The 27229-nt window shown below is 52.7% G+C and overlaps 1 protein-coding gene across 1 annotated transcript in view; it reads right to left on the reverse strand.

Moving 5' to 3' along the window:
• Positions 1-579: 579 nt before the first annotated feature.
• LOC141727789 (serine/threonine-protein kinase pim-1-like) overlaps positions 580-27229 on the reverse strand; it is a 55654-nt gene continuing 29004 nt past the window's right edge. The window contains exons 2-5 of the mRNA XM_074534077.1: positions 22907-23013; positions 22733-22783; positions 22169-22535; positions 580-650 (exon numbers count right to left, since the gene is read on the reverse strand). Coding sequence (XP_074390178.1) covers positions 580-650; positions 22169-22535; positions 22733-22783; positions 22907-23013 — 596 coding nt within the window. The remainder of the gene's footprint in view (positions 651-22168; positions 22536-22732; positions 22784-22906; positions 23014-27229) is intronic.

Genomic DNA, 27229 nt, shown 5'->3' on the forward strand with positions numbered 1-27229 from the left:
GGTGAGGGGCCCTACACTGTCACCTGTAATGCCTGGCCACGGTGGGGTAGAGCCACCACCGTGTCCTGGGAAAGGGCAAGTGGTTCTACCTGGCTCTTGGGTCATTCTTGGCCACTGGGTCCATCGGCTCCAGCAGGACTTGGGTGAATTTTGGGGCGGGCCAGGTGGATCAGTTGTCCCCGGCCATCCTGAGAGCTCACCAGGGCTCAGTCATGTTCGCTGACTCCAGTTCCAATACTGAAGGAACCACTGAAGGCACTGCCCCAGGGAAGCCTCACAGCAGAGCTGGCACAGGGCATTGCCCTGGCAGAAGGGCAGGGAAATTGTCTTGGCTATGAGCAGCAGAATGGCCAGAAAGCCCCTGGTGCAGGAGTTGCCCACCCCAGCAGGTTGAAGGCAGGTTTGCGCTGCATTCCTGCTGTCCTGGCAGTGAAATTCTGAGCAGAGGGCACAGAGGAGCCTTCTCCACGGGGCTCACAGGTGACACCGAGATGCTGTGGGGGAGCTAAGCCCTGCCTGAGGGCAGACTCAGCCCAGCAGGAGCCCCAGGCTGACACCACGCTGGAGTCCGCAGTTGGCTCAGGGGCGCCGCGTGCCATGAGTGGGGAACAGCTTCCCCTGAAACAGGGAGAGCTGAACCTTGGAGCCACCTGCTCCACAGCTGGAATCAGCGTCAGGGAGCAGACTAAAGAGGAGAGGGAGGCCTTTGGTGTGAGATTCTGAGGAAGCTTTATTCATCAAAGGCAACCGGCACCAAAGAGCTCCAAGCACCAGTGCACTCGAGATTTTATACAGCACTAGAACTGCGGGTGGGCACGATCCAATAGGGAATCAGGGAGGGAGGAGCAAAAGGAGGGGAATACATCTCAGGGACCAATGGGGATAAGGGGGTGGAGAGGGCAGGTCACATGGGCCAATGGGGCATCATCCATGAGGAGAATTCCCGAGGGGCAGAACCTGCAGGGGAGGGGTTTACAGGAGACTGACAGGGAAGGGTCCAGAACAGGGCCAGAGTTTACAGGGATGGATAGGGAAGGCACTGGAATACAGGACGGGAATTATAATGATTGAAGGGTAAAAGGGGAGGGATATAACCTGGGAATAATCCAGCTTGGGGAAAGACAACATGCAGAGGGTGAACTGGCACTGCAACAGCGCCCGATAAAGTGGGATGCAGGACACATTTTATGGTGCAAAAAGAAAGGATCAATCCTGTGCTATTTATATACGGTCTTTTTATAGGCCTTTTTGTAGGGTTTTTTAAGAACATCCCCTGTCTGTCCCCAGTTGGTCAGCAACAAGTTGTTACCCTGTATTGATTGGTCACTCAAACCCCTCATGTGTATGTGCAGGAAAAGTTGTTTGTGAGAGATAGTCTTCATTTTTCTATCTAAGAGGGAAAAAACAGTTTATACAGGTGGCTGGTGTTTATCACAGTCTTACAGCTCTTTTTCAGGGAAAGTAGGTTGTTTTCCACAGTCCTAGAGCTCCGTCTCAGGAAAAACAAGTTGTTTTTCACTGCTCCACAACTCTGTTCTCACAAAGAGTTTTCAGCTTTCTCATTGCTTCTTCCTCTTGCTGGGATTTATTAAAAGGCCTTCAAAGGATTCACCTTGAGCAGGACAAGAGCCCAGCCAAGGCTACACTAAAAATGGATGACTGGTCAGGAGTTTTCACACTTTCATAAGGTTTGGTCCTTTTAAATATTGGGGTTAGTTGTCCAATTACAGCCTCAGGTTATACAGTCCTATCCTCCTGATTTGCTCTCCTCAATTTGCTGTTGTTTGCACTTTTTGTGCCTGAAGCTGCAATCGTGTCCAGTTCTGGGGCTGGAAAAGGATTGTTTTGTCTGACTACACTGTGAAGAGAACTTGCTAACACTGTGTATGAAGTCCAGAGTTACAGACTAATGCAGTAGTGTTGGGAGTTTGTCTGGCTAAAGACTGGAAAAGTACAAAACCGTGGCTAATTCCAAGTCCTGCACCTGCAAAGATAGTGTGTCCTTGGGCCTAGCTGTAGTATAATAACAAATAGTGAAAGAGACATGAGAAAAGAGAGATGTAATCCCTAATGAATGAGGAAGAGTTCATGGTATAGTTTAACCAATAGATTGCTTGTCTTACAGAATATTTATAAGCTTATTATTTGCTATATAAGAGTTTGATGTTTTGTTTCATAACTTGGACCGGACCTGTTGGACCTGTGATGAACCATCTGGTGTCCTGGTCTCCTTCCTACGACACCATAGAGAATCTGGAAATATGACAGCTAAAACTGAAGACATCAGCCTGTTCCATTTTCCCTTGGTTCTATGGGGATCCACAGCATCACAATGGCCACTTGTTCCCACAAGGTTCCCTGATGTCACCGTAGTGTCCTTGTACCCACCTGGTCACAACTGACCCATGGTTCCATGAGGTTCCCCAGTGTCACCATAGTCACTGAAACAGATAAGGCCTCTTGTTCGTTACACAAAAACCTCAAGAACAGAGGATGTGGTTAATTGCTTATTTAACTTGTCTAGCTTACATAACTTGCTTGCACAACTTCTTTAGCTTGCCTAAGCGTGTGATAATCATAAGATTTTAAGCAACTTTTATTTTAAGCAACTTTTATAGGGGAAGAACCAAGACTCTCCTACCAAATATAGAAATAGGTCAAAAGCCACAGTCAAGGAAGACTACAAGAAACTTCATCTTCGACCAACAGGAGGCAAGAGAAGACCCCCTGGTAACAACCGACGCAGGCGCAGAGTACTCCAAAGTGACATGTCAGTCCGGAAGCACAAAAGACTTAAAAAGGGGGGTCGTTGGGGGATGAAGGCGCAGCAGCTGGTGGAGCGGAGACTCCCCTGTCACTCAGCGCTGAATCTTTTGCTTATGCTGTATGCTTTGAATTAATAAATTCTAATTGGAAATTTCACTCCTTTCGAGTCCATTTATAACAGTCACTATCAGAGGCTGGATGAGATCAATGTCCTGAGACACTGTGGGATGAGCTGTCAATCAGTCATACAGTGGGGACAGTGCTAACCCAGCCCTGATTTCCTGAGTGATTAGAAATCCCACCTGGGGGGAGACCCACAAAGGCCCGGTGGCTTAGAAACACGGAGCGCAAGGTCAGCCCCTGGTATGGACTCTGCCTTCTCCTGGGGGTTGTGTCTCACACACGCTGGAACCCTAGGAGCTGTTAGTCATATGTGTGTCTTTCTAGAGATCTTCTGTCTTTCTGTCTCTCTTTCTTCTCCTTCTAATGCTCTTTATATGGAACATTTTTGGGTACCTTAACAGCTTACGTGTTCAATGATTTCTACTCAAATGAACTAAGTTAATGAAGTTACTGCTATGATAAGTGTTTTCTTTGTAATTGGATGTTGCATGAAATCCTCTTCCAAAGTTTCTTGGTTTTATGTACTTTGCCTGTAAAAATTTGTGTAATTCCTGACCTCTTGCAGATATCTGGCTGGTGTTTTCCCTGTGCACCAAACTCAAGTAAAGGTGGCAGATGAATTGGTGAGTTGGCACGCAAACCCCAAATGGAGCTCTGGGTGCGTGGAGGATCGGGGCAGTGTGAGTCACGCACAATCCCTGCAGTGGGGGGACATGGGTCCCTAGCAGGGTTTAGGGTACCCCGAGTACAGCAGCAGCCCTGAGTAGAGCCAAGAGGGCCCCAGTGCCCAGGGTGGGATGGCGGTGCTGGGGGTTCAGTGTGCCTTGGGTCACATAGAAACCGTAAACCCACTGGAGGCCCCTGGGGGGATTGGGGTCACAGGGCAGGGCAGGGCTGGGCTCACAGGGCAGGGGAAGGCTGGACCTGCTCCTTCCTCCCCCACACACAAAATGTTTAGAGCCAACAATCTCCTCTGGTCTGTCACAACAGGCAATGCTGGAGGTGAAATCCCAATTGTGGCCATGGGCACCTGGCTGAGAAGGACAGTTCTTTTCCGTAAGGAAGGAAAGCACAGAGCCTCAAGGTTTGGAAGCCAGGTGCGAGCCTCAGTAGGCCAAGGCCAGCTAGACATGTCAGTAATAGCAGATTTTGGATTTAGGGAATTTTGGAGGTGGAAACCCAATCTCGACCATGGGCACCTGGAGAAGCAGGATAGTTCTTTCCCATGGGAAGGAGAGCATGGAGCCTCCCCCAATGTTTTGGGGACAGATGAGAGGTGACCCTTGTGAAACTACTGAACCCCAGACTTGTCCTGGCAATATTCCTATGGGAACAATCCCTGGATATAAGGAACTTTGGAGGTGAAATCGCAATTCTGGCCATGGGTGCCTGGAGCAGAAGGACAGTTCTTTTCCATTGAGAAGGAAAGCACAGAGCCCCAGTGTTTCAGCAGCAGATGAGAAGTGACCCTCAACATGCAAAGGTCACTTGGACCAGTCAGGCAGTCTATGGGAAGCCAAACCAGCCAGACCTCTTCTGTTTTCCCTTGGTTTTATGGGGCTCCATAGTGTCACAATGGTGCCTTGGATCCATGCGGCCCTGCAGTGTCATCATGGTGACTTGATTCCATGGGTTCCAGCAGTGTCACAATGGCCTCTTAATTACAAGAAGACCTGCAGTGTCACTGGCCCCCAGGTTCAATGGAGTCCCACAATGTGACAGTGTCGCCCAGGTGTCATAAGGCCCTGCAGTGTCACAATGGTCCCAAGGATTCCAAGAGCCCTTGCAGTGTCACAATGGTCTCCGTGGTTCCCCAGGCCCCAAAATGTCATGGGACTCCTCTGTTCCATGAAGTCTGCAATGTCACAATGGACCTTTGGACCCTGGGAGTTTGCTCTGTCACAATGCTCTCCTCTGGCTCCACAGTGTCACAATGGACCATTGATGACAGGAGGCCGCTCTGTGTTGCCCTGGAGCTTCGGTTCCATGCAGCCCTGCAGTGCCACAATGGTCTCCTTTGGTTGCCCGCAGTCACAATGGACCACTGATGACACGAGGCCCTGCAATGTCACAATGGACCTTTGGTTCCATGCAGCCCTGCAGTGTCACAAAGGCCTCTTGGTTTCACGAGGCCCCACAATATCACAGTGGTCTTCCCAGGGTCACAATGGTCTCACTGGTTCCATGAGGTTTCACAGTCTCACAATGCTTTGCTTATTCCATGGGGCCTCATAGTGTCACAATGGTCTCCATGAGTCCCCTGAGTGTCAAAATGGTCTTTGTGATTCCATGGGCCCCTCAGTGTCACAATAGCCCTTTGGTTCCATGAGGCTGTCAAGTACTCAATTGTCTTTGCATGGTTCCAGGAGGCCTTGCAATGTCACAATGAACCTTTAGTTCCATGGAGTCCCACGGTGTCACAATGGCCGCTTGGTTCCATGACACCACAGTGTCACAATGGTCTCCATGGTTCCATGAGGCCCCATGGTGTCATAATGGACCCTTGGTTCGATGGGGCCTCTCAATGTCACAATGATCCTTACATTCCATGGAGCCACACAATGTCAGTACAGTCCCCTTGGTTCCATGAGGCCCAGCAATGTCACAGTGCTCTCCATGATTCCATGAGGCCTCACATTGCCACAATGGTCACTTGGTCTCACAGGGCCCCACAGTGTCACAATGGTCACTTGGTCTCACAGGGCCCCACAGTGCCGCAATGGTCCCTTAGTTCCATGGCCCTGTGCTGCTGCATTCCCCCCTCCCCTTCTCAGGCCATCCTGCCAGGTGAGAAATGCTCCTTGGGGCTTGGCCTTGGCCAACAGCCCCTGGGCTCAGCTCCTCTGCAGCTCATCACAAACACTGTCTGCTCCAGGCACTGCTGCTGCCCAACCAGCTCCTGGTTTCTGTAGGAGCAGCCCTGGGAACTGTTTTTGTTACCTCCGTGGCACAACATCCCTGTTCTCACACTGCCAAAAAAAGCTGTTGGTGCCAAGTGCAGCCAGGATGAGCCATTGCTGGGACTGAAGCCCCTCTCTTGGGGCCCTGCAAACAGCGCTCCAAAAGGAGCCCTTGGAGCTCTCCTGGGCCAGCGACTCCCTCTGAGTGGGGCCTCTCCCAGCCGGGAACTCTCCCGTTTGCTGCACTCGGGGGTCCCGAACAACCACAGAGCCTGGGCTGATTCCCCCACTCCTCCAGGCTCAACCCTTTGCCCTTTGCTGGGGAGAGAACAAAGGATCCACAGTGAGCATTTCCTGCCCTCAGGGGAATTGCTCACAGGTGCCTGGCACTGACTCTTTGTGTCTGTGTGCACACAAGTGTCTGTGCTGGGGAAATGTGGCAGAAATGCTGCTCTCTGAGGAGTTGGAGTGCCTGGGATAGCTGAGTCAGTCAGGCCTGTAGGGAAGGTTAAATCACAAGGCCTAAGTTAAATTAAATGCTGCTGACAGTTTTTCTTTTGCTAAGCAGTTACCTTTAATATAAGTTTTATGGTAAGTTCAATATTTTAAAGTGTTATTCCTCTGTTAAATTGCGAAGTCATAGGTTTAAGTTAGGTTACATGCTGTTACGCTCTGCTCTTTTGCTAAATTGTGAGGTTGAAAGTATCAGTTAAGGTTAATGTATAAGTAAAGTCCTGTTAAGTTTGAGTTCTGTTAAGCTTTCAGGCCGTGTTCCTTTTATCCTTGCCCTTGCTGTCCTTGTGTCACACACACACGCACAGGGACAGTTCTAGGTTAATTTCTGGTTTTATTGCCTGGATTCTGTTTGGTTTTGTTGTTGCTTTGTTTCCCCGGTGTGCCTGAAGAGTCCAGTAAGGAGCAGAGTGACTCTTGCCAAGGAACTTTGTGTTGCTGTCAGTTAACATTAAATCTGGTGTTTCCTGCTCCCTTGCTGAGGATTGTTTCAGTGCTCTCAAGGCCTCGTTGGTACCAGGGTGCAGGAGCAATTGATTTTTGAAGCAATCTAAAACTCCATAGTTTCCCCACTGCAAACAGACATCCTCCTCGAGTGTGTGCCAAGCCCAAGCTGCCACCAGGAGCACTCCAGACCTGCCCTGGGCCAGCTGTGAGGGTGGATCATCATCCCAACCTGCACTGGGCCATTGCAAGGGACTGTTGCCATGGACACTGCACTGACCCCACTGCTGGGTTTGGGTGCCATGGCAACCCCCATCAGTTCAGGTTTCCTTGGAAACCAGCCCAAGGAGCCGTTTCTGTAGCCAGGTTCCATGGCCACTTGCCTGCAGAGCAGTTGCTGCCCTCGGCTGCCATGGCAACCCTCAGGACAAAGCAGTGCCAGGGCTGCTCCAGGTACAATTCCAGTGACACTTGTTGGTGCCACCAGGTGCCATGACAATGGCCACGGGGACCCAGTCCTTGGTTTGGTGCCATGGCAACCAATGCCCGGTCCCATTGTGATGGTTGGTGGCCATGGAAAGCTGCCCTGGGCCCTTGCTCAGGGCTGGTGTCAGTGCCCAGAGCCAGAGGAGATCCCTTGCTGGGGGCTGTGCCATGGCCACCTGCCCTGTGCCGCGCTGGCCGCTCAGGCACCAGGAACCAGCAGCCACCGGCACTGCCAGGGCCAAAGGCCAGCTCAGCCAGACAGAAAGGGGCAGGGCTGGGCACTGTTTCCATGGCAACCGGCACTGGGGGAACACCTGGGTCACCTGGCCTGGCAGTTGCCATGGAAATCCCTGGCAGGGACTGAGGGCACAGCCCCTGGCACTGAGACACTGCTGGGCCGGGTGCTGAGCACAGGGCTGAGCACGCAGATATGGTTTTGTTCTTGCTGAGCTGCAGCACAGACAAGGCCTGTCCTGCCCCTCGTCAGCCACACTGGGGAGGGGCTGGGGCTGTGGGGGAGCTGGGCAGGGGACACAGCCAGGACAGGGGACCCCAGCTGAGCCCGGGCATAGCCCAGACCAGAGCACATCATGCTCAGGGTGTGAAGGGGGGGAACAGGGAGGAAGGGGGGAATTTTGGAGTGAGGGCTTTTGCCTTCCCAGGTAACACTTAGGCAAGAGGGGGCCCTGTTTCACCCGTGGGCAGGGTCACTACCAAAGACACAGACACCAACTTAAGGAATTGTGTCATTTATATCATGCACAGCTGCAAAGATTTACAAAAGGATAAGCTCAGCAAAGCACATCATCATTAGCAAAGAATTACAAAAGAAGCTCAGTGTCCAGGTTTAGAGCAAATTTGGGGAAGAATCCCCCCAAAGGAGCTCCGGTGGGAAAAGCAGATCCAATCGGCCCCTCCCCCCAACTGGTCCGGGAGGAAAGAAAAATACCTCCTTGGAGAAAGATGGAAAAAAACCCCCTGTTTATTAAACAGTAAGACCAAAACAGTATCAAAACAATGAGACCCCTTGCCACTCTAAAAGAGATGACAAACTGAGAAAAACCCCGGGTTCAAGCAGCAGCTCACTCAGTCTCTGATCAGTCTCTCAGTGCTGGAATTGTCGCAGGCCAGGGCCGGCCCACTGGGCCACAGCTGCAGCTGCCGGTGCTCTCCTGGGTGTTCAGTCCAGAGCAGTTCCAAGAGGTCCAAAGAAAAGGGAAAAAAACAGTCCAGGGAACTTCTTTGCCTCAGCTAGCTAACACTAACTAAAAAGCAAAAGAAGAGCTCTCTGTCCCGCTGTCTGTCCGCAGACAACACAGTCAGGAGCAGGAATGTGGAGGAGTGAGTGCAGTATCTGAAAAACAAAACTGCGCGCTTCTTCTCTCTCCCCCTTCACTCTCTGTAACACTCTTAAAGGTACAAAACTTATTATTATTCAACATAAACAGAATGAGACGATTGGGGATAAAAGCATCATATAGTCAACCCAGGACATTCCACCCCTTATCCCCATATCGTCTGCTTACTACTAAAACTAATATAAATTCTAACTCTACAAGTACATACATGATACATCCATTATACAACTATACACAGACAATGGTAATAACATTCAGCAAACAGTGACATTTACACAGGTTTAATCCAACAATCAGATCTCCCTGAGGTACACATCGTGTTCTTCCATCTTTTTGCATTATCCACCACGTGCAACCTGGTCCCTGAGCAAAGACAACCCCACGAATGGGTTTGTCTGTACTCGAGGCAGAATTGATCCACACAGTCTTCCCTAACAAACCTCTGACATGTACCACTGGGACTTTGTCTCCATCTACTCTCTGCAAAGGCTCAGATTGGGCAGGGCCGACTCGGTTAGTAGAGCCTCGGGTGTTAACTAACCAGGTGGCTTTTGCCAGATGCTGATCCCAGTTCTTGAAAGATCCCCCACCTAATGCTTTCAATGTGGTTTTTAACAGTCCGTTGTACCTCTCCACTTTGCCTGCAGCTGGTGCATGGTAGGGGATATGGTACACCCACTCAATGCCATGTTCCCTAGCCCAGGTGTTGACAAGGCTGTTCTTGAAATGAGTCCCATTGTCTGACTCAATCCTCTCAGGGGTGCCATGTCTCCACAGAACTTGCTTTTCCAGGCCCAGGATGGTGTTCCGGGCTGTAGCATGAGACACAGGGTAGGTTTCCAGCCATCCAGTGGTGGCCTCCACCATGGTCAGCACGTAGCGCTTGCCCTGGCGTGTCTGGGGCAGTGTGATGTAGTCAATCTGCCAGGCCTCCCCATACTTGTACTTGGACCACCGCCCACCGTACCACAGGGGCTTCACTCGCTTGGCCTGCTTGATGGCAGCACACGTCTCACAGTCATGGATAACCTGAGAGATACTGTCCATGGTTAGATCCACCCCTCGGTCTCGTGCCCACTTATAGATGGCATCTCTGCCCTGGTGGCCTGAGGCATCATGGGCCCACCGAGCTAAGAATAACTCTCCTTTATGTTCCCAATCTAGGTCTATTTTGGACACCCCTATCTTTGCGGCTTGGTCTACCTGATCATTGTTTTGGTGCTCCTCATTAGCTCTACTCTTGGGTACATGGGCATCTACATGGCGGACCTTCACAGGCAGCTTCCCTACCCTGGTAGCAATGTCTTTCCACTCTTCAGCAGCCCAAATTGGCTTTCCTCTACGTTGCCAGTTAGCCTTTTTCCACCTCTTCAGCCATCCCCACAGAGCATTGGCTACCATCCATGAATCAGTATAAAGGTAGAGCTTTGGCCACTTCTCTCTCTCAGCAATGTCCAGGGCCAGTTGAACAGCTTTGAGTTCAGCAAGTTGGCTTGATCCACCTTCTCCTTCAATGGCCTCTGCCACCTGCCGTGTGGGGCTCCATACAGCTGCTTTCCACTTCCGGTTCATTCCCACAATGCGGCACGACCCATCAGTAAAGAGAGCGTATTGTGTATCTTCTGCTGGCAGTTGGTTGTATGGTGGAGCTTCTTCAGCTCGTGTCTCTTCTTGTTCCCCTTCATCAGAGAGACCAAAGTTTTCACCTTCGGGCCAATTTGTAATGACCTCCAAAATCCCAGGGCGATTCAGTTTACCTATATGGGCGCGCTGAGTGATGAGAGCAATCCACTTGCTCCATGTAGCACTGGTGGCATGGTGAGTGGAAGGAACCTTGCCTTTGAACATCCACCCCAGCACGGGTAGTCGGGGTGCCAGGAGGAGTTGTGCTTCAGTGCCTATTACCTCCGAAGCAGCCTGGACTCCTTCATAGGCAGCCAGGATTTCTTTCTCTGTTGGAGTATAGTTGGCTTCAGACCCTCTGTAGCTTCGACTCCAAAATCCCAGTGGTCGACCCCGAGTCTCCTCAGGCACCTTCTGCCAAAGGCTCCAGGACAAGCCATGGTTCCCGGCTGCAGAGTAGAGCACATTCTTCACCTCTGGTCCTGTCCTGACTGGGCCAAGGGCTACTGCATGAGCAATCTCCTGCTTGATCTGTGCAAAGGCTTGTTGCTGCTCTGGGCCCCAGTGGAAAGTGTTCTTCTTACGGGTGACCAGGTAGAGAGGGCTCACGATCTGACTGTATTCGGGAATATGCATCCTCCAAAAACCTATGGCGCCTAGGAAAGCTTGTGTCTCTTTCTTATTGGTGGGTGGAGACATTGCTGTGATCTTGTTGATGACATCGGTGGGAATCTGACGCCGTCCGTCTTGCCACTTCACTCCCAGAAACTGGATCTCTTGAGCAGGTCCCTTGACTTTGTTCTTCTTGATGGCGAAGCCAGCTTTTAGGAGAATCTGGATAATTTTCTCCCCTTTCTCGAACACCTCTGCTGCTGTCTTCCCCCACACAATGATGTCATCAATATATTGCAGATGTTCTGGAGCCTCACCCTTTTCCAGTGCAGCCTGGATCAGTCCATGGCAGATGGTGGGGCTGTGCTTCCACCCCTGGGGCAATCGGTTCCAGGTGTACTGCACGCCTCTCCAGGTGAAAGCAAACTGAGGCCTGCATTCTGCTGCCAGAGGAATGGAGAAAAATGCATTGGCAATGTCTATAGTGGCGTACCACCTTGCTGCCTTGGACTCCAGCTCGTACTGGAGTTCCAGCATGTCCGGCACAGCAGCGCTCAGGGGTGGGGTCACTTCATTCAATGCACGATAGTCCACAGTCAATCTCCATTCTCCTTCAGATTTTCGCACAGGCCAGATGGGGCTGTTGAAGGGTGAGTGGGTCTTGCTGACCACCCCTTGGCTCTCCAGCTCTCGGATCATCTTATGGATGGGGATCACAGCATCTCGATTCGTTCGGTACTGTCGGCGGTGCACTGTTGAGGTGGCAATTGGCACTCGTTGCTCTTCCACCTTCAGGAGACCTACTGCAGATGGGCTGTCTGACAGTCCAGGCAAGCTGTTCAACTGCTTGACACCCTCTGTCTCTACAGCAGCTATTCCAAATGCCCATCTGAGTCCCTTTGGGTCTTTGAAGTACCCACTTCGAAGGTAGTCTATGCCCAAAATACATGGGGCCTCTGGGCCAGTCACAATAGGATGCTTCTTCCACTCATTTCCCGTTAGGCTCACATCAGCTTCCACCAAAGTGATATCCTGGGATCCCCCTGTCACACCAGCAATAGAAACAGACTCTGTCCCCACATGTCTTGATGGGATTAATGTGCATTGTGCACCAGTGTCAACCAAAGCTTTGTATTCTTGTGGTTCATATGTGCCAGGCCAACGAATCCACACAGTCCAAAAAACACGGTTTTCCCCAGCCTCTACCTGGCTAGAGGCAGGGCCCCTCTAAGCCTGGTTATCATTCTTTCCCTGGGCATATGTCTTGGAGGTTCCTTCAAGGGGATCAAAAATATTGTCATTATCATCATATGTGACAGTTCGGTTACTGGCCACTGGAGCTGCTTCCCTTTTGGAACTTCCTCTCTGAATCTTCAGTTGTCTCACCCGTTGTGCCAGAGCAGAGGTAGGTTGTCTATGCCATCTCCTCATGTCTTCTCCACAATCACGCAAATAGAACCACAGCTCAGCTCGTGGGATGTACCTTCTCTCGCCGTCTGGGGAACGTCTGCGTTGGGTACCAGAACCTCTGATCTGTACCGCCGAGATTTGGAGAAAGCTCTCTTTAATCTCCTCCCTCAGTTTCTTGTGACCCTCCTCTATCTTGTCCTCTAATTTTTGAAGACGTGTTTCCACCGCTGCGATTCTGGCATGTGTTGGGCCATGTACAGCATCTGCATATGCTCGGAGCTTCCTTGCCATGTCAAGCACAGTCTCACCCCTCTCATCCCTCTTCATGATGGCTAAGGCAGAGGCATATTCTTGTGGCCCGAGTCGTACGAGTTTTCGCCACATCACAGACGTGCATGATACTAAGTCTGGGTTCCTAGTTGTTACATCATCTGAGAAGATAATCTCAACCACGGCCATTTCTCTCAGGCGTTGGATCCCTTGCTCTATTGTCTTCCACTGAGTCTGCTGCATATAGAGATCGTCTGCACACAGGTATCTTTCTGCTACACTTCTTAGGACCCGTTCCCAGAGGCTCTGAGAGTTAGCCCCCCTCATCATTCCTTGGTCTATGACAGTATCCTGTGACAGGGATCCCAAATGCCTGGCTTCAGTGCCATCCAAAATTGTAGCCTCGCCTGCAGCATCCCAGAGACGGACCAGCCAACTAATTATGGATTCATCAGACCTTCGAGTGTAGTCCTTCCTTAGGCCACGAAGGTCCTTCAGGGAATAAGACTCAATATTTGCGTCTGATCTTGCACCTGCTGCTTTGACTCCTGATTTTACGTCAGGAGGCATTGAGGTTCCTTCTCCTGTATCACCACCATCATCATCATCATCATCCACTGGTCGATCAGTTTTTTCCGTGCGTTTCCCACTTCTAGTACTGGTAGCAACAGCCATGGGTTTAGATGCTGGCTTAGGCTCACTGTCTGGTCTAGCTGCTGGCTCTGAGCCTGGGCTGTTGGCTACAGCTTGAGTGACTGGGATAGCTGATTTATCTCCCTGCCCCCCTGCCTCTGTCTGCTGCCCGACAGTATCTAACAAAGTGCGATAAGCATAGGCCAGGGCCCAGCTTATTGCAATTAGCCTTTTCTCCTTAGAATCGTCATGGCACTTCTCCTTTAGGTATTTCCCCACCTCTGCTGCGTTCTGAATTTGTTCCCGTGGGAAATCCCAGTCTACAGGATCAGAAAATTCCTTCAGGGTTTGGCCTATATTTTCCCATTCTCCACCCCACTCAGGATTTTTCACGCCTGCATCTGCTTCTGGATCAGGGGTCTCACCAGCTCCTCTGGATATCTCAGCCCTCATTCTAGAGAAGCTGCAGACCATATAGAGGAAACTTACCAAATTAAATACCAGAAAGATGGTCTCTTTAACATTCAGGGGAAACTGAACATTCTCAAAAAGTGACATAACCGATCCAAAGGAGAAGAGGGAAAGGGAAGGCTGGAAAGTCTCATTCTTAGCTCCTCCTCTAACAGACTGAGTGTAGTTACTAATAAATTCCCAAAACATACCACTGGAATTGGGATGCAGGGTAGGATGAAGAAACCATAAACCATACATGCTGTAAACAGAGGTCAGTATCTTTTTGAACGCTTTATAAATCATTATCACCAGGGCCAGCACAACAGCTATTCCACTCCGTACCCCTCTACCGTAAAAATTACTTGTTAAGGACAATAATCCTAATGACCAGAAAGGTATTGAAACCTCAAAAAGGTCTAGAGCCCAGAGCCATACAGAGGCGTTCTCAACCAGAGACATCAGGGGTTCAAGCAGCATAGCTGCTAACTGCTTTAACAACCACAGACACACAATTAATAGGGCTTTTTTCCACATTTTCCAGCCGTGCGTTGGGCGCCAATTCATGTATTTGTCCAGGTTTAGAGCAAGTTTGGGGAAGAATCCCCCCAAAGGAGCTCCGGTGGGAAAAGCAGATCCAATCGGCCCCTCCCCCCAACTGGTCCGGGAGGAAAGAAAAATACCTCCTTGGAGAAAGATGGAAAAAAACCCCCTGTTTATTAAACAGTAAGACCAAAACAGTATCAAAACAATGAGACCCCTTGCCACTCTAAAAGAGATGACAAACTGAGAAAAACCCCGGGTTCAAGCAGCAGCTCACTCAGTCTCTGATCAGTCTCTCAGTGCTGGAATTGTCGCAGGCCAGGGCCGGCCCACTGGGCCACAGCTGCAGCTGCCGGTGCTCTCCTGGGTGTTCAGTCCAGAGCAGTTCCAAGAGGTCCAAAGAAAAGGGAAAAAACAGTCCAGGGAACTTCTTTGCCTCAGCTAGCTAACACTAACTAAAAAGCAAAAGAAGAGCTCTCTGTCCCGCTGTCTGTCCGCAGACAACACAGTCAGGAGCAGGAATGTGGAGGAGTGAGTGCAGTATCTGAAAAACAAAACTGCGCGCTTCTTCTCTCTCCCCCTTCACTCTCTGTAACACTCTTAAAGGTACAAAACTTATTATTATTCAACATAAACAGAATGAGACGATTGGGGATAAAAGCATCATATAGTCAACCCAGGACACTCAGCAATCCATCATAACCCATCATTACATTTTGATGACCAATCCCTTGGTGAAATACTAGAGGTGTTTGTGGCAGACAAAGATTCTGCCTGACTATCAAGGTACACCTTACAGACATCAGTAGTACTTCAGTGACACCGTTCTTCATTCTTTTTTCTCAATCTCATTTGAGTTAGGAACAAGAATTCTGTTGTCCCTGGAGCTGGCACCTTTTTCATCCCAGAATAATGTCCCCAGGCCCTTTGCTGTTCAGCTTTACCATGCTGTCTGTGGCTAACAAGGCTTGGGGAGCCCTTTCCCCTCTGGCTGGAAGGGGCTGGGTCCCAGTCCCTGAGGGGCACCCAGGCTCCTGGATGGAATTCCTGTGCAAGTCCCTCAGGGTCACAGCAGCCTTCACATGGAGCCCCGTGGATCAGAGCATTTCTCAAAGGGGCCCTTGGGGCAAACAGGGAGATTTGGTCTGGCAGGATGGGCAAAACAATCTCCTGTCAGATCCACTGGTTCTCACACAGAATCCTTGGCTGCAGGGACACATTCCCATTGTTCCTGCCCAGGTTTCAGGACTCAGAGTTGTCTTTCGTAGGAGCTGTTCCTTCAGCTGCCTCGGGAGGGCCTTTTGGCCTCTGGACCCACATTCTGGCTCCATTATTAGGGCTGCTGGATCCAAACCCTTTATCTCCACAAATGGTGGTGACTGGAGCTGGATCTCCTTTTTTATCAATTGCTCTTAAAGTTGCAATATCAATAATGGTCCTACACTGTCATGAGGTTGAATAATCCAATCCTGGTCACTATTGTTTAACAGAATTACTGTAATTTCTCCTTTACATTCTGCATCAATTCCTCCTGCCATGGCATGAACACTTTCCAAGGCCAAATTCCAAGGGAGCAGTTACCAAAGCAAAGTGTCCTGGAGGAATCTGAACTCCTGTTTCAGTACTGATAGCTCTCATTTGCTTTGAATTTCTCCTCATTAATTCCAATGCATGAAGGCCCAGCCCTGCAGCCTCTGGGCTGGCCCTGCCAGGGGCCATCACAACCAGAACAATTTCCCAGGCAGCCCAAGTCTCACTGCCCATGGCTGGATTTGCAAACTGGGGGCAGCCATGCACAGCCAGGGGGTTTTATTTTCCCAGTGGGCCATTGTGAAGGGCATGGAGCACATCTGGGAGATGGGTTCTCCATGGGCAAAGGTTCCCATCTCCTCATTTTTCGATTGCTCTTTTAACAACCCCTTCACCTGCACAACCAATCCTGCAGCTTGTGGATAGTCTGGTACATGAAGAACCCTGCAGGCTTAATCACTGTATTTTTCACAGGAACAGACAAAGCACTCTGCATCACAGTATCAGCACACCATGTAAAAGTAGCCAATTTCCTCCCTTCCACCCTTTTTCATTGTATACAATCTCACAAAGTTGACCACTGACATTAGGGTCCTGGCCAATCCTGTTCTGTAGGGTATTTAGTGTTACATCCCTGAGCAGCCAAAGATACCAAATTAGCATTGTCAGCACTATTTCACATTATTATTATTTTATATATAGATATACATATCGATATACATATAGACAGATAGATAAAAACATATATATATATAAAGACATATAAATATTATACACATATATAATAATGCCTTATTATTCTATAAATACATATATTGCTATTTATTATACTGATATTTCACTTGTACAAATGCATCTGAGCTCAAGATTAAAACCTTTTCCTGTTGCTCCATGTGGGAGCATTCCAACAAGAATTGCTCCTGGTGCTGTTTCCTATGTACTCTCAACAAATTCATCTTTGTCTGCCCAAACACACAAAGTCTTTTCCTTTTCCATATGCAATTTTTGGATGCATTTGAAGACATCCAGGGGTGCAGCTTCTTTTACCCGACTGCCCCACTGCTCACACAGGGCTCCGACCTCAGCCCACTCGAGAGCCAGGGAACTCCAGGGAAGGGCTTCCCAGCTGGGAATTTCTGAGGGGACTGATTTCTCACACTGACACTGAACAAGAGACATTTTGTTAGCATCTGGACAGACTGGTCCAGTTTTGTTTTACCAGTGGGCAGGATCAGCACCAAAGACACAAACTCCAGCTGAAGGAATCAGTGTCATTTCCTGCAGTTCAGAGCAGCAAAGAATCACCAAAGGAGCAGCTCAGCAATGCACCCAACCATCCCCAACAAAGATTGCAGCAGTGATTAACAAAGATCCAGTAGCATTTACCCTCAGGCTTTACCATCCCCCAGACCCACACAGCAGCTGGGGAAGCTGTCACAGCCAAGGGCTGCAGAGCCACTCCTGGGCACTGGGAATTCCTGCAGGTGCCTCCAGCCCCAGGTGAGGCTCCAACCCCGCTGGGAGAGGGCCCAGCTCTGACAGTGCTGAATGAACAAACTGACAGCACTGCTAGTGTGGCAACATCTGCTTTCATCCTCCTCTTGGGTCCCTCCCAAAGCCTGGCCAGGGCTCAAGGAGGAACCAAGGGAGGTGACTTTGACCATACAGCCCCAAACAAGGCCAGATGTCAGATTTCATAGTCTTGTCTGGCTTCTAAATACACAAAGGTCAATACATGTTTCACTAATGAGTGGCTACATCTATCACAGTGCTAATGACAATGCATAGTTCATTAGGGAGCAGATACAAAGATAACCTTTGCTTGGAAGGTTCATCCAGAGGCCATCTTCGGCTCAGGGCCTGCTGTCCAGGCCTCACTCAGGGCTGTGTCCAGGCCTTGGCACTTGAGGGACGTGGTTTAGTGAGCGGCTGCACTGGGTGAGCTCAGAGGGCTTTTCCAACAAAAAGGATTCTGTGATTCCATGACTCTATCCACTGCATTCAGCTGGGGCTATTTTAGCAGCATTCCTTTGCTCCAAAAGTTCCCTCTTGCCCAGCTCCTGTGGCCTGAGGCTTCAACTCCTTCAGCTCCTGGTGCTGAGCTGCTCATGCTGAACGAGACGACTCGGAGAGAAGAACACAGTCCATGCAATTCCTTCTGGGACCCGGAGAGGGGAGGCTGTGCAAACAGGAGCATTGTTTGCTGTGGCCTCCTCTCTGCCCTTCACGCCTTTCACTGCTTTGAACCAGCCAAGAGCTTTTTCCAAGAGTGCAATGGAGCAGCTGTTCCTGCTCCCAGGCCTGGCTCTCTCCAGTCTCTGCCATTGCCTGGTTCTGTCCCTCTTGCTGTGCCCTCTGTTCCCCCAGGGCTCGCTGGCTGCTGCCCAGGACTGTGGCACTGGCACAGATCCAGTGCTCCAGAGCCTCCTTTCTGTGCCCTTGCTCCTGCCTGGGCACAGCAGCCTTTTCCATCTGGAAGCTCCCCATGGACAGGGAGTGCCCAGCTCTGTTCCCTGCACAGCCTCCAGGAGCCCAGGGCTGCCATCTCCAGTCCCTGCTGGCACTGGGGGCTCCCAGGTGCCTCAGGCTGCTGTGACACCGCTGCACACGGGAGGGAAGAGGGGCAGGGGCTGTGCTCAAAGTCAGCTCCATCTGCTGCTGCTGCTGCTGCTGCTGCTGCTGCTGTGGGGTCATTTGTGCAGCCCTGCCCCAGAGTCAGGGATCAGATCCTGCCAGTCTCTTCCAGCCCTGGCTGCTCAGGCCTTGGAGAGTTTGGGCCTTGGAGCCTCGGGTGGCCAAAGGCAGCTGCTGCTGGTCCCTCTGTGTGCCCGTGTTCAGCAGTGCTGCTCCATCAGTCTGTGCCCAGCAACGGGGAAAAGCCTCAGCCCTGCAGGGCCAGGAGCTGCCGGGCTCTGCCTGAGCAGCTCAGCCAGCAGGAAGGGAGCTGCTCCACACAGAAACCAGGAGCAAAGGACATTCCTTTGATAGGAAATGTTTTCTATTGAAAGGAAAAAAAAGGAAAAAGGAAAAAAATAGGTAAATTGTAAAAGATAAGCATAAAATCCAAGTATTAGTGAAAAAACATAACACAATGTTAGTGAAAAAAACAAAACATAAATGCAAAGATACATTCTTTGCATTAAGAGGTAAATGATCTTTTTCAAAAGAGAACTCAGTTCTTTACATTGTAAATGTGCTGATGGCATGGATCCATCTTACTGACCTCAGCGGCCTCTTAAAAGATTTTGGGCTTTGTTCCCAACACTGGTATTTGAAATTGTGCTCAAAGCAAGAGGAAATTGCTTTGTGCCCTTCCAGCTCCAAGCAGGACTGGGAATGGAAACTCTGTCAAAGCCCACATCCTTTAGAAGATGACCTTCCTTCTCAGCCTGGGAATGAGCTGCACATTCCTGTTGTAACTGTCAGGGATTTCTTAGAGACACAAAGTCCCACTTACGGCTTTTTGCTCTGGTTTGGCAGTGCAGAACGGCAATTCTCCATCCATCATCTCCAGACTGCACTGCCTCAGGAACACAGCCCACTCACCAGCTTTGGCCCACTCGTGGCACTGCTAGAGGAGGAAGAAAATGCAATTGCACAATTCCAGCCAGTCAAGAAGAAAACACCCTGTGCAGATCCAGGTGTTCAGATGGGACTGTGGAGAGTTTGGGTCCTTGCCAATTGGATGTGTGTCCCCAGCTGCAATCTCTGGGCCTGCAGCAGAGTCTCACTCACCGGCCAAAGCAGAAAGCTCAGGCGCTGTGCTCACAACGGGCTCGTCTGATGCAAAGCTGTGAGAGCAATGTGAGGGCAGAGCCAGCCCAGCTGGGCCCAGGGCTGAGCCCAGCAGAGCCCTGGCAGAGCCCAGAGCAGCCTCAGCACCCGCAGAGCCCGGCTGCGAGGAGAGAAAGCAGAAACCGCCCGTCAGCTGAGGGCTCCTGTGCCCTTGTGCCAAGGCCTGTGGTGCCCAGGCCATGCTGGCTGTGCCCCGAGCTGTGCCCAGAGCTGCCCATCCCTGCTGCCTTTGGCACAGAGCAGGAGGGCAGGACATGTGCCCAGCCTGCAGCCAGCCACAGCACATCCAGCCCTCAGCAGCTGCCCAGAGCAGGATGCTCCAGTGCTCGCTGCCAGCTCCCAAAAGCTCTGATCCCACCCTGCCAAGCACACAGGGACCCACCTCACACCAGCCACGGCTGGAAGAAAAGCTGCTCCCAAACCATGGCCTCAGCCTTCTCCAAGGGCACGGCCCATCCACGCCACAGCTGCTCCAAAGCACTTCCCCATCCACACTGGACCACCTCAAATGCTTCTTCTGGAATAACAAACAACACGGTATTGACAAGAGTTTAGAGACAAAAAGGGAAAACAAGAAAAACAGTAAAAACTCTTATCTCTGTCAGGGCCTTGAGGAAGGCCCCACCCCTACATGCTAGGGAAAAACCCAGCCATGGCTGAGGGAATCCCACACTTTCTCTCTTGCCCCCTGCACTGCCTCCCAAAATCACAGTGACCCCAAAGCAAACAAGGGCAGTGGAGCAGCCCAAGCCCTTCCTTGCCTGCACAGCAAAGCAGCTGTGCACAGGTTCTGGAGCCCCAACTCTGCTCCCACCACGGGGCTTTCTTTGTGTTGGGCTGGCTGCCCCAGCCCCAGCCCCAGCCCGGGGCACGGTGGATGCTGGGGGCTATTGGAAGAGCCAGGAGCCCACTCCCATTTCGTACCCGCCCCAGCCCATCCTCCCAGCCCTGCCAAAAGCAGCTGGGCAGCGACTGAAGAATGAGTTGCATCTGCCCCAGCAAAGGGGGAGCCTTTGGTTCCCTGCCATGCTGGGTCATGCCCAAATCTGGCAGAATTTCCCCAGATGGGGACTCATCTGCAAATTCCCCATGGAGTTTGGCTTTGAAGAAGGTGCCAGAATCAAAGTGCATCACCTTCAGCCTCCAGTGGCCAGGCTGAGGAAGAGCTTGTCATCCTGGATGTCACCCTCGCTGTCTCCAGCAGCAGCAGCAGCATCATCATCCCCACCCGGTACAGCTTCTCCAGGGGCTCCTTCTCCTTCCCTGGGGGCAGACCAGGCTCTCAGGGCTCTGCCCAGGGCCCCAGCTGTCAGGCAACCAGGACAAGCAAAACCAGCAGGGATGGCGGCCACCAGTGCTGGGCAGAGCATCTCAGCTCCAGCACAAGGGCTGTGTGTTCCCATCCCATGACCCCGGTGCAGTGACACTGGCAGCACAAAAAGGGTTGGGTTCCTTTGCTTCTCATTGCCAAGGCATATGTGGAGCAGGAACTTACCAGGGCCCTGGATCAAAGTGTGCCTGTGGCGCTCTCCCTTCTTCTATGGCAGAGGAATATCCTGCATCCAAGGAACACAGAACAGGTCTTCCAGTGTGGGTCTGTCCAAGGAGTTCACGGATAAACACCACCAGATCAGGTCTTTGCACTCTGGGGAGAGAAAGCAGAAACTGATGGTCAGCCAGAGAAGGCTCCTGTCTGCTTTACCCCATTGTTCCCATGCCCAGGCCATGCTGGATGCGCTCTGAGCTGGGCCTAAACTTTCCCACCAATTCCCTGTTTTGGAGGAGAGCAGGACATGTGCCACCTCCTCAGCAGCTGCCAGAGCGGGATGCCCACGATCCCGCTGCTGGCTCCCAGCACTGGGATTCCCCCCGTGCCCAGAGAAGAGGATCCACCTTGAGAGAGCCCTTGTGGCAGCGGGAGCTGGCCCCAGCTGAGGTTCCGGCCCCTCCTGAAAGGGTGCTCCCCGCAGACCATCTGGTGCAGCAGGATGCCCAGGGACCAGATTGTTGCTGCCTCGCCATGGTACCAGCCAAAGTCGTTCCATTCTGGGGGGCTGTAGGACAATGTTCCTATGGAATACAGGTGGAGTTCATCAGGGGGATGCTGCTGCTCCCAGAGCCTGGCCCCAGCATCCCTGGGTATGCGGGGGCTGCATCAGGGGCACACAGGGTGACCACTGCCCTCTCGCCAGCATCTGGGACTTGTGCACAAAGTTAGGGTTGGAAAAGAAGCCTCTGGTGCTGGAAGAGGGCAGCCCTGGCTAGGCCTGACCATGACATGCAAAGGAAAAACCCACTCCATGCTGGGGAAAAAACATGCCCTTATCCTCCCTGCCTGCATTGCCCCAAAAATATTATGAAGCCAAGGGAAACAGGGCGAGTGGAGCAGCCCAAGCCCTTCCTCTCATTTGCACACCAAACTGGCTGGGGCACAGGTTCCACCCTCTCTCTCTGCTACCCCCACCCACGGGGGTTTTGGTCGGGCTGGCTGCCCCAGCCCAGCCCCAGTCCTGGGCAGAGTGGCTGGCAAAGGCTGCCAGCAGGGCTGGAAGATGGCTGCCCACCCAGCCCTGCTCTAAAGCAACTCAGCTGAGGACTCAGTGCCCTGACTGGCAGCAAAAGGGAGAACTCCCGCTGCCACAGCCAGCTTGGGCTGGGAGATGTTGGGCCATGAGATGTCAGCAGCGGGAGCACAGCCCTGGGTAGGCTCACCTGCAAAGTGTGTGTAGACTGTGTCCTGCAGGTAGGTGCCACAGCCAAAGTCAATCAGCTTGGCCTGCCCGGTGTCCAGGTCAACCAGGATGTTCTCTGGCTTGATGTCCCGGTGCAGGACCCCGCAGCTGGTGCAGTGCCGCACGGCCTCCAGCACCTGGCAGAACAGCTCCCGTGCCTCCTCCTCGGGCAGGGACCGCCGTGCCCCAATGAAACGCTGCAGGTCCTGACACCGCTCTGGCCGCTCCAGCACCATCACGATGCAGTTGGGGAGCTCGAGCCACTCCAGCAGCTGGACCACACCGGGGAAGCCAGTGGACACCTTGGCCAGCAGCACGATCTCCAGGGGTGCGCTGGTGCCGTCGGGCTGCGGGAGGAGCACGATGCCGTCAGTGGGGCCGATGCCGTGCCAGGCCTGGGGAAGCCCTGAGCCAGGCCGGGATGCTCTGCGCCCTGCGCTGGCCCCACGCCCGCTCTCCCTCGGGGCGTCCTGGCGGCTCCCACCGTGCCGGGCCCCGGCTCATCCCTGGCCGGCAGCCCCGGCTGCTGGCCCCGCTCACTCACCAGCTCGCCCCAGTGCCGGACGCGGTTCCGTGGCACCCTTTTGATGGCCACCTGCAAGCCAAGGCCAGCAGCGGGGTGAGCTCGCCGCCCGCACTGCGAGCCCCATCCTCCGCCCTCCGCCCTCCTCCTCCTCCATCCCCTCCTCCTGCGCCCGCCGCCGGCCCCGCCGCTCACCGGGGCGCCGTCCGAGAGCCTCGTGGCCGCGAAGACTCTGCCGAAGCCGCCGCGTCCCAGCAGCGATCCCAGCCGGTAGCGCTCCTGCAGGGCCTCCTGCGCCGTCCCTGCGGGCGGGACGCGGCTGTCAGCGCTCGGCCCGGGGCCAGCAACGGCCCCCGAGCGCCCCTCACCCGCCCCGGGCCGGCCATGCCCAGGCGTTCGCTCCCGGGAACGCGGCACGGGAGGCTCGGGGCCGGCGGCCGCGCTGCCGAGCGGCGGAGCTCGGGCCGGGGAAGCCGCAGCGGAGGCGGCGGGAGGGGCCGCGCCGCGTATGTGCTCCGCGGGGCCCGGGAGGAGCCGGGGCAGGGGCCGGGGCCGAGGCCGGGGCGGGGGGCGGGGCTGGGGCCGGGACCGGGGTCGGGGCCGGGGCCGGGACCGGGGTCGGGGCCGGGGCCGGGCTCGGGCCAGGCGGAGGCAAAGGGCGGCGATGCCGCCCCCGCACCAGGCACTGATGCCCGCCCAGCAGCGCCACCGCCAGTACAGCCAGAGCCGGGCGGAGGCGAGACCGCGGCGGGACGGCCGGGGCCGGGCACGGGGCAGCCCCGCCCGGGGCCGGGGGCGGGCCGGGGGCATGGCCCGGCCCTGCAGGGGACAGGGAGGCGGGGAGAGGAGAGGGACGCCGGGCTAGGGACCCCGAGAGAAGGGTGCCCGACAGCGGGAAAGGGAGGGAGAGAGAAAGAAAGAGAGAAGAGAAAGAAAGAAAGAAAGAGAGTATTCAAAATATCTCTTTGCTTTGCCGCTTCCGCTGCCGCCGCTGCTGCTGCCGCCGCTGCTGCTGCCGCCGCTGCTGCTGCCGCCGCTGCCGCCGCTGCAACTGAAGCACCGGGGCCGTTCGTCCCCGTGTCCGTTCCTCGCTGGCCCCACGAGCCCCACGTTCGAGCCCCGCGCACCCCGGGGACAGCCCCTCCGTCTGCCCAAACACGGGAACTTTGCAGTGCTGAGCGCAGATGCAGAGCCCTGACTCCTGCACACTGGCACAGCGATCCCCTCACTTGCTGCTGTGCATTGTCCTTGCTGAGGGTCAAACACTGTCAGGGCACCTTCCCTTGGGGTAGGATTCCTACCTGAGCCCAGCACTGCACTGACACCTGCAGTGTTGCTTTCCTGTAAAACCAGGGGAAGGAAAGCTGTGTGTGGCTCATGGTGTTTTAGAGTGTCTAAAAATCACTAAGTCACCGATCTTGGAGATGCAGTGCATCTGGAATTACTGGGATGGAGAAGTAGTGCAACATGGAAAAGGGGAGCATAGAAATAAATAGAGGAAAGCATCTTGGATTGTTTCTTTCATTTTCATTTCACTTCTGGAAAGCTGTTTCAGTTTTCCAGGAATCTTCTCCTGTCTGCTCTTCCCAAGAATCTCTCATGGAGAATAAGGTCAATTTTCTGTCACAAGATTTGCCACCAGGAAATGATGCCACTGGTGCAATTTTCATTGTAACTGTTTGTGCTGGCTTAGGGCAAATTTGGGGAGGAAATCTCCAAAAGGGGTCCGTCTAGAAAGCAAGTTCAAGCGGCCCCTCCCCCTACTAGTTCAGGAAAAGACTTCTCTCGAGAAAAGTGGAAAAAAACCCCAGGTTATTTAACAAGTAAAGTATTCACAAGCATGAAAAATGAATAATATGAAATCAAACTCTGACAGTGCTGAAGAGATGGCAAATTCAGAAAGTCCTTTTTGTGGGTTGTAGTTGGCTCACTCGGTCTCTTCTAAGTCCCTCTGGTGCTGGAATGCAGCGTCCCAGAGCTCGGTGGGCCACAGGGGTGAGCTGCTGCCGGTGTTTTTCTGGGTTTTCAGTCCAGAGCAGGTTAAAACAGTTCCAAGAAAAAGGAAAGTCACAGTCCAAGGAACTTCTCTTCCTAAGCTAACTAAAACCAAATTGCTAGACCTGGGCTGTGAAGGCATCGGGAAATTTCCAAATCTGGGCACTGGCGGTCCCAGAAAACACCAGATCTGGATGATGCTGGAGCCAGAACCTGCAGATTTCCAAATTTTGGCTTTCTGTGCCAGCAAATCACTGGACTTGGGCTGTGCCAGCACCAGGAAGTTTTCAGATCTTGGCGCTGGCACTGCCAACAAACACCAGATCTGGGTGGTGTCATTGCCAATGACAGAAATCTGCCAGATTTGGGCTCTGCTGGCACTGAGAAATTTCCAAATCTGGGTTCTGGTTACATGAAACACAAGATGTGGGGGCGGTGCCAGACCCAGTAGCAGGAAGCAGCCACAGGTTTTGGATTTCTGTGCCAGCAAATTGCTGCACTTGGGCTGTGCCAGAATAGGGAAATTTCCAGATCTGGGCACTGGCAGTGCCAGCAAACAGCCCATTTCAGGCTGCAGGCTCCAGGAAGGACTGGGTCTGGATGCCTTCCTCTTTTCTTTCCTTCTTTCCTTCCATCTTTCTTGGAATCCTGCTGCCAACAAAGTCCAGATTGGGCAGTGCTAGCAAGGGGAAATTGCCAGGTTTTAGCTTTCTTTGCCAGCAAATTCTGGATATGGGTGGTGCCCGCGGAGGGAAATTGCCAGATGTGGGCACTGGCAGTGCCAGGGCAGGCCAGATCTTGGTGGGGAATGTGCCGGCACTGGGAAATTGCCAGATGCTTATTTTCTGTGCCAGCAAATTGCTGGAATTATGCTGTGCAGGCATCTGAAAAATTCTGGATCTGAGTACCGGGCATGTCAGCAAACATGAGATCGGGTTGCTGTAGGTACCAGGTATTTGCTTGATTTTGGCTTTCTTTGCCAGCAAATTGCTGGACTTGGGCTGTGCCATAATATGGAAATACCAAGATCTGGGAACTGGCAGTGCCAGCAAACACCACAGTTCAGGAAGGATTGGATCTGGACCCGTTCCCTCCCTGCATCCCTCCCTCAACAAGGCACCAGAGGGGCTGGACAGCAGCCAGGCAGAAAGGGACGTGCAGGGACTGATGGACAGCAGGCTGGACATGAGCCAGCAGTGCGCCCATGTGGCCAAGAAGGCCAATGGCTCCTGGCCTGGCTCAGGAATGGTGTGGCCAGAAGGAGTAGGACAGGGATTCTTCCCCTGTGCTCAGCACTGCTTGGGCAGCACCTCGAGTGCTATTTCCAGTTCTGGGCCCCCCTAATTTAGGAAGGACATGGAAGGGCTGGAGCGTGTCCAGAGAAGGGCAACAAGGCTGGGGAGGGGTCTGGAAGAACACAAGTCCTGTGAGGAGTGGCTGAAGGACCTGCAGTTGTTTATCCTGGAGGAGGCTCAGGGGAGACAAGGCGTTGTCAGGGCACAGGTTGGACTTGATGACCTCCATGGCCTCTTCCACCCTTGCTGACTCTGGGATTCTCTGAAACCACCCTTGCAGCAGTTGCTGGAGGAGCCCTGGGCCTCCTCTTGAGAAGCTCCAGCAGCCCAGGTCCCTCAGTTCCTCCTGCCAGCCCCAAAGCCCATCCTGTCAGTCCTGCAGAGCCTCTGCAGCTCCTCCTCACTGCCCAGAACAGGGAGACCCAGAGCCAGACACAGCAGCCCAGATGTGTCCCCCTGGCCTGGGGTGCCTCTGGCAAGGGAGCGGCACCAGGCACTGCAGGAGCCTGCAGACAATTGATCTGAAGGCCAAAGCTCCTTAGCTCCTTCTGAAAGAGCAGGAACAGTTCCTCATTCCAGTGAGGTGGAATGCTGGGCACCACAGCTCCAGGTGAGGACTGGACACAAGTTTGCTCCCACTGAGTGCGGTGATGGGTTCTGCAGGAGCTCTGGGCTCCTGTGCTTGCCAGGCACAATGAGGAGAGAAGGAGCCAAGTGCACTGATGGGGGAAATGGATTTGTAGAAAGGTTTTAGAGCCTAATAGAAGGCCCACACAGTATGAATCTGTATATAAATCTTGAGACAAGAAATGCTAACTTAAAAATGCCATGGAGTAGGACAGATATTGTTGAGAGAGAAATGGAGCTAGAAAAAAGTTTCAAAAGATGGCCTTGCAAATAAGACTTTGGAAAAATAGAGCTACGAAAGATGCATTTTAGTGGGACCCACAAGGGGTAGTTTTAAATAATTGGCTTTAAGGCATCTACAACATGGCATGGCAAAAATCTGATAGACCAAGAACTACTGTAATTAGGAAATAGTTGGCTTCTGATTGTGATGGTGTAAATTATGTGTATTTTCTCACCCTTCTCATGAGACTGAAAATGGAATATAAGTTTTTAAAATACCTCTCAGTGTCCCCATCTCTAGGTCAAGAAAAGAGTATTATCCAACACACTGACACACCTTTGCCTCGAGCATAACCCAGCCTGGACCAAACACACTGAA

Source organism: Zonotrichia albicollis, unplaced genomic scaffold (assembly GCF_047830755.1).
Source record: "Zonotrichia albicollis isolate bZonAlb1 unplaced genomic scaffold, bZonAlb1.hap1 Scaffold_254, whole genome shotgun sequence".
Classification (NCBI taxonomy): domain Eukaryota; kingdom Metazoa; phylum Chordata; class Aves; order Passeriformes; family Passerellidae; genus Zonotrichia; species Zonotrichia albicollis.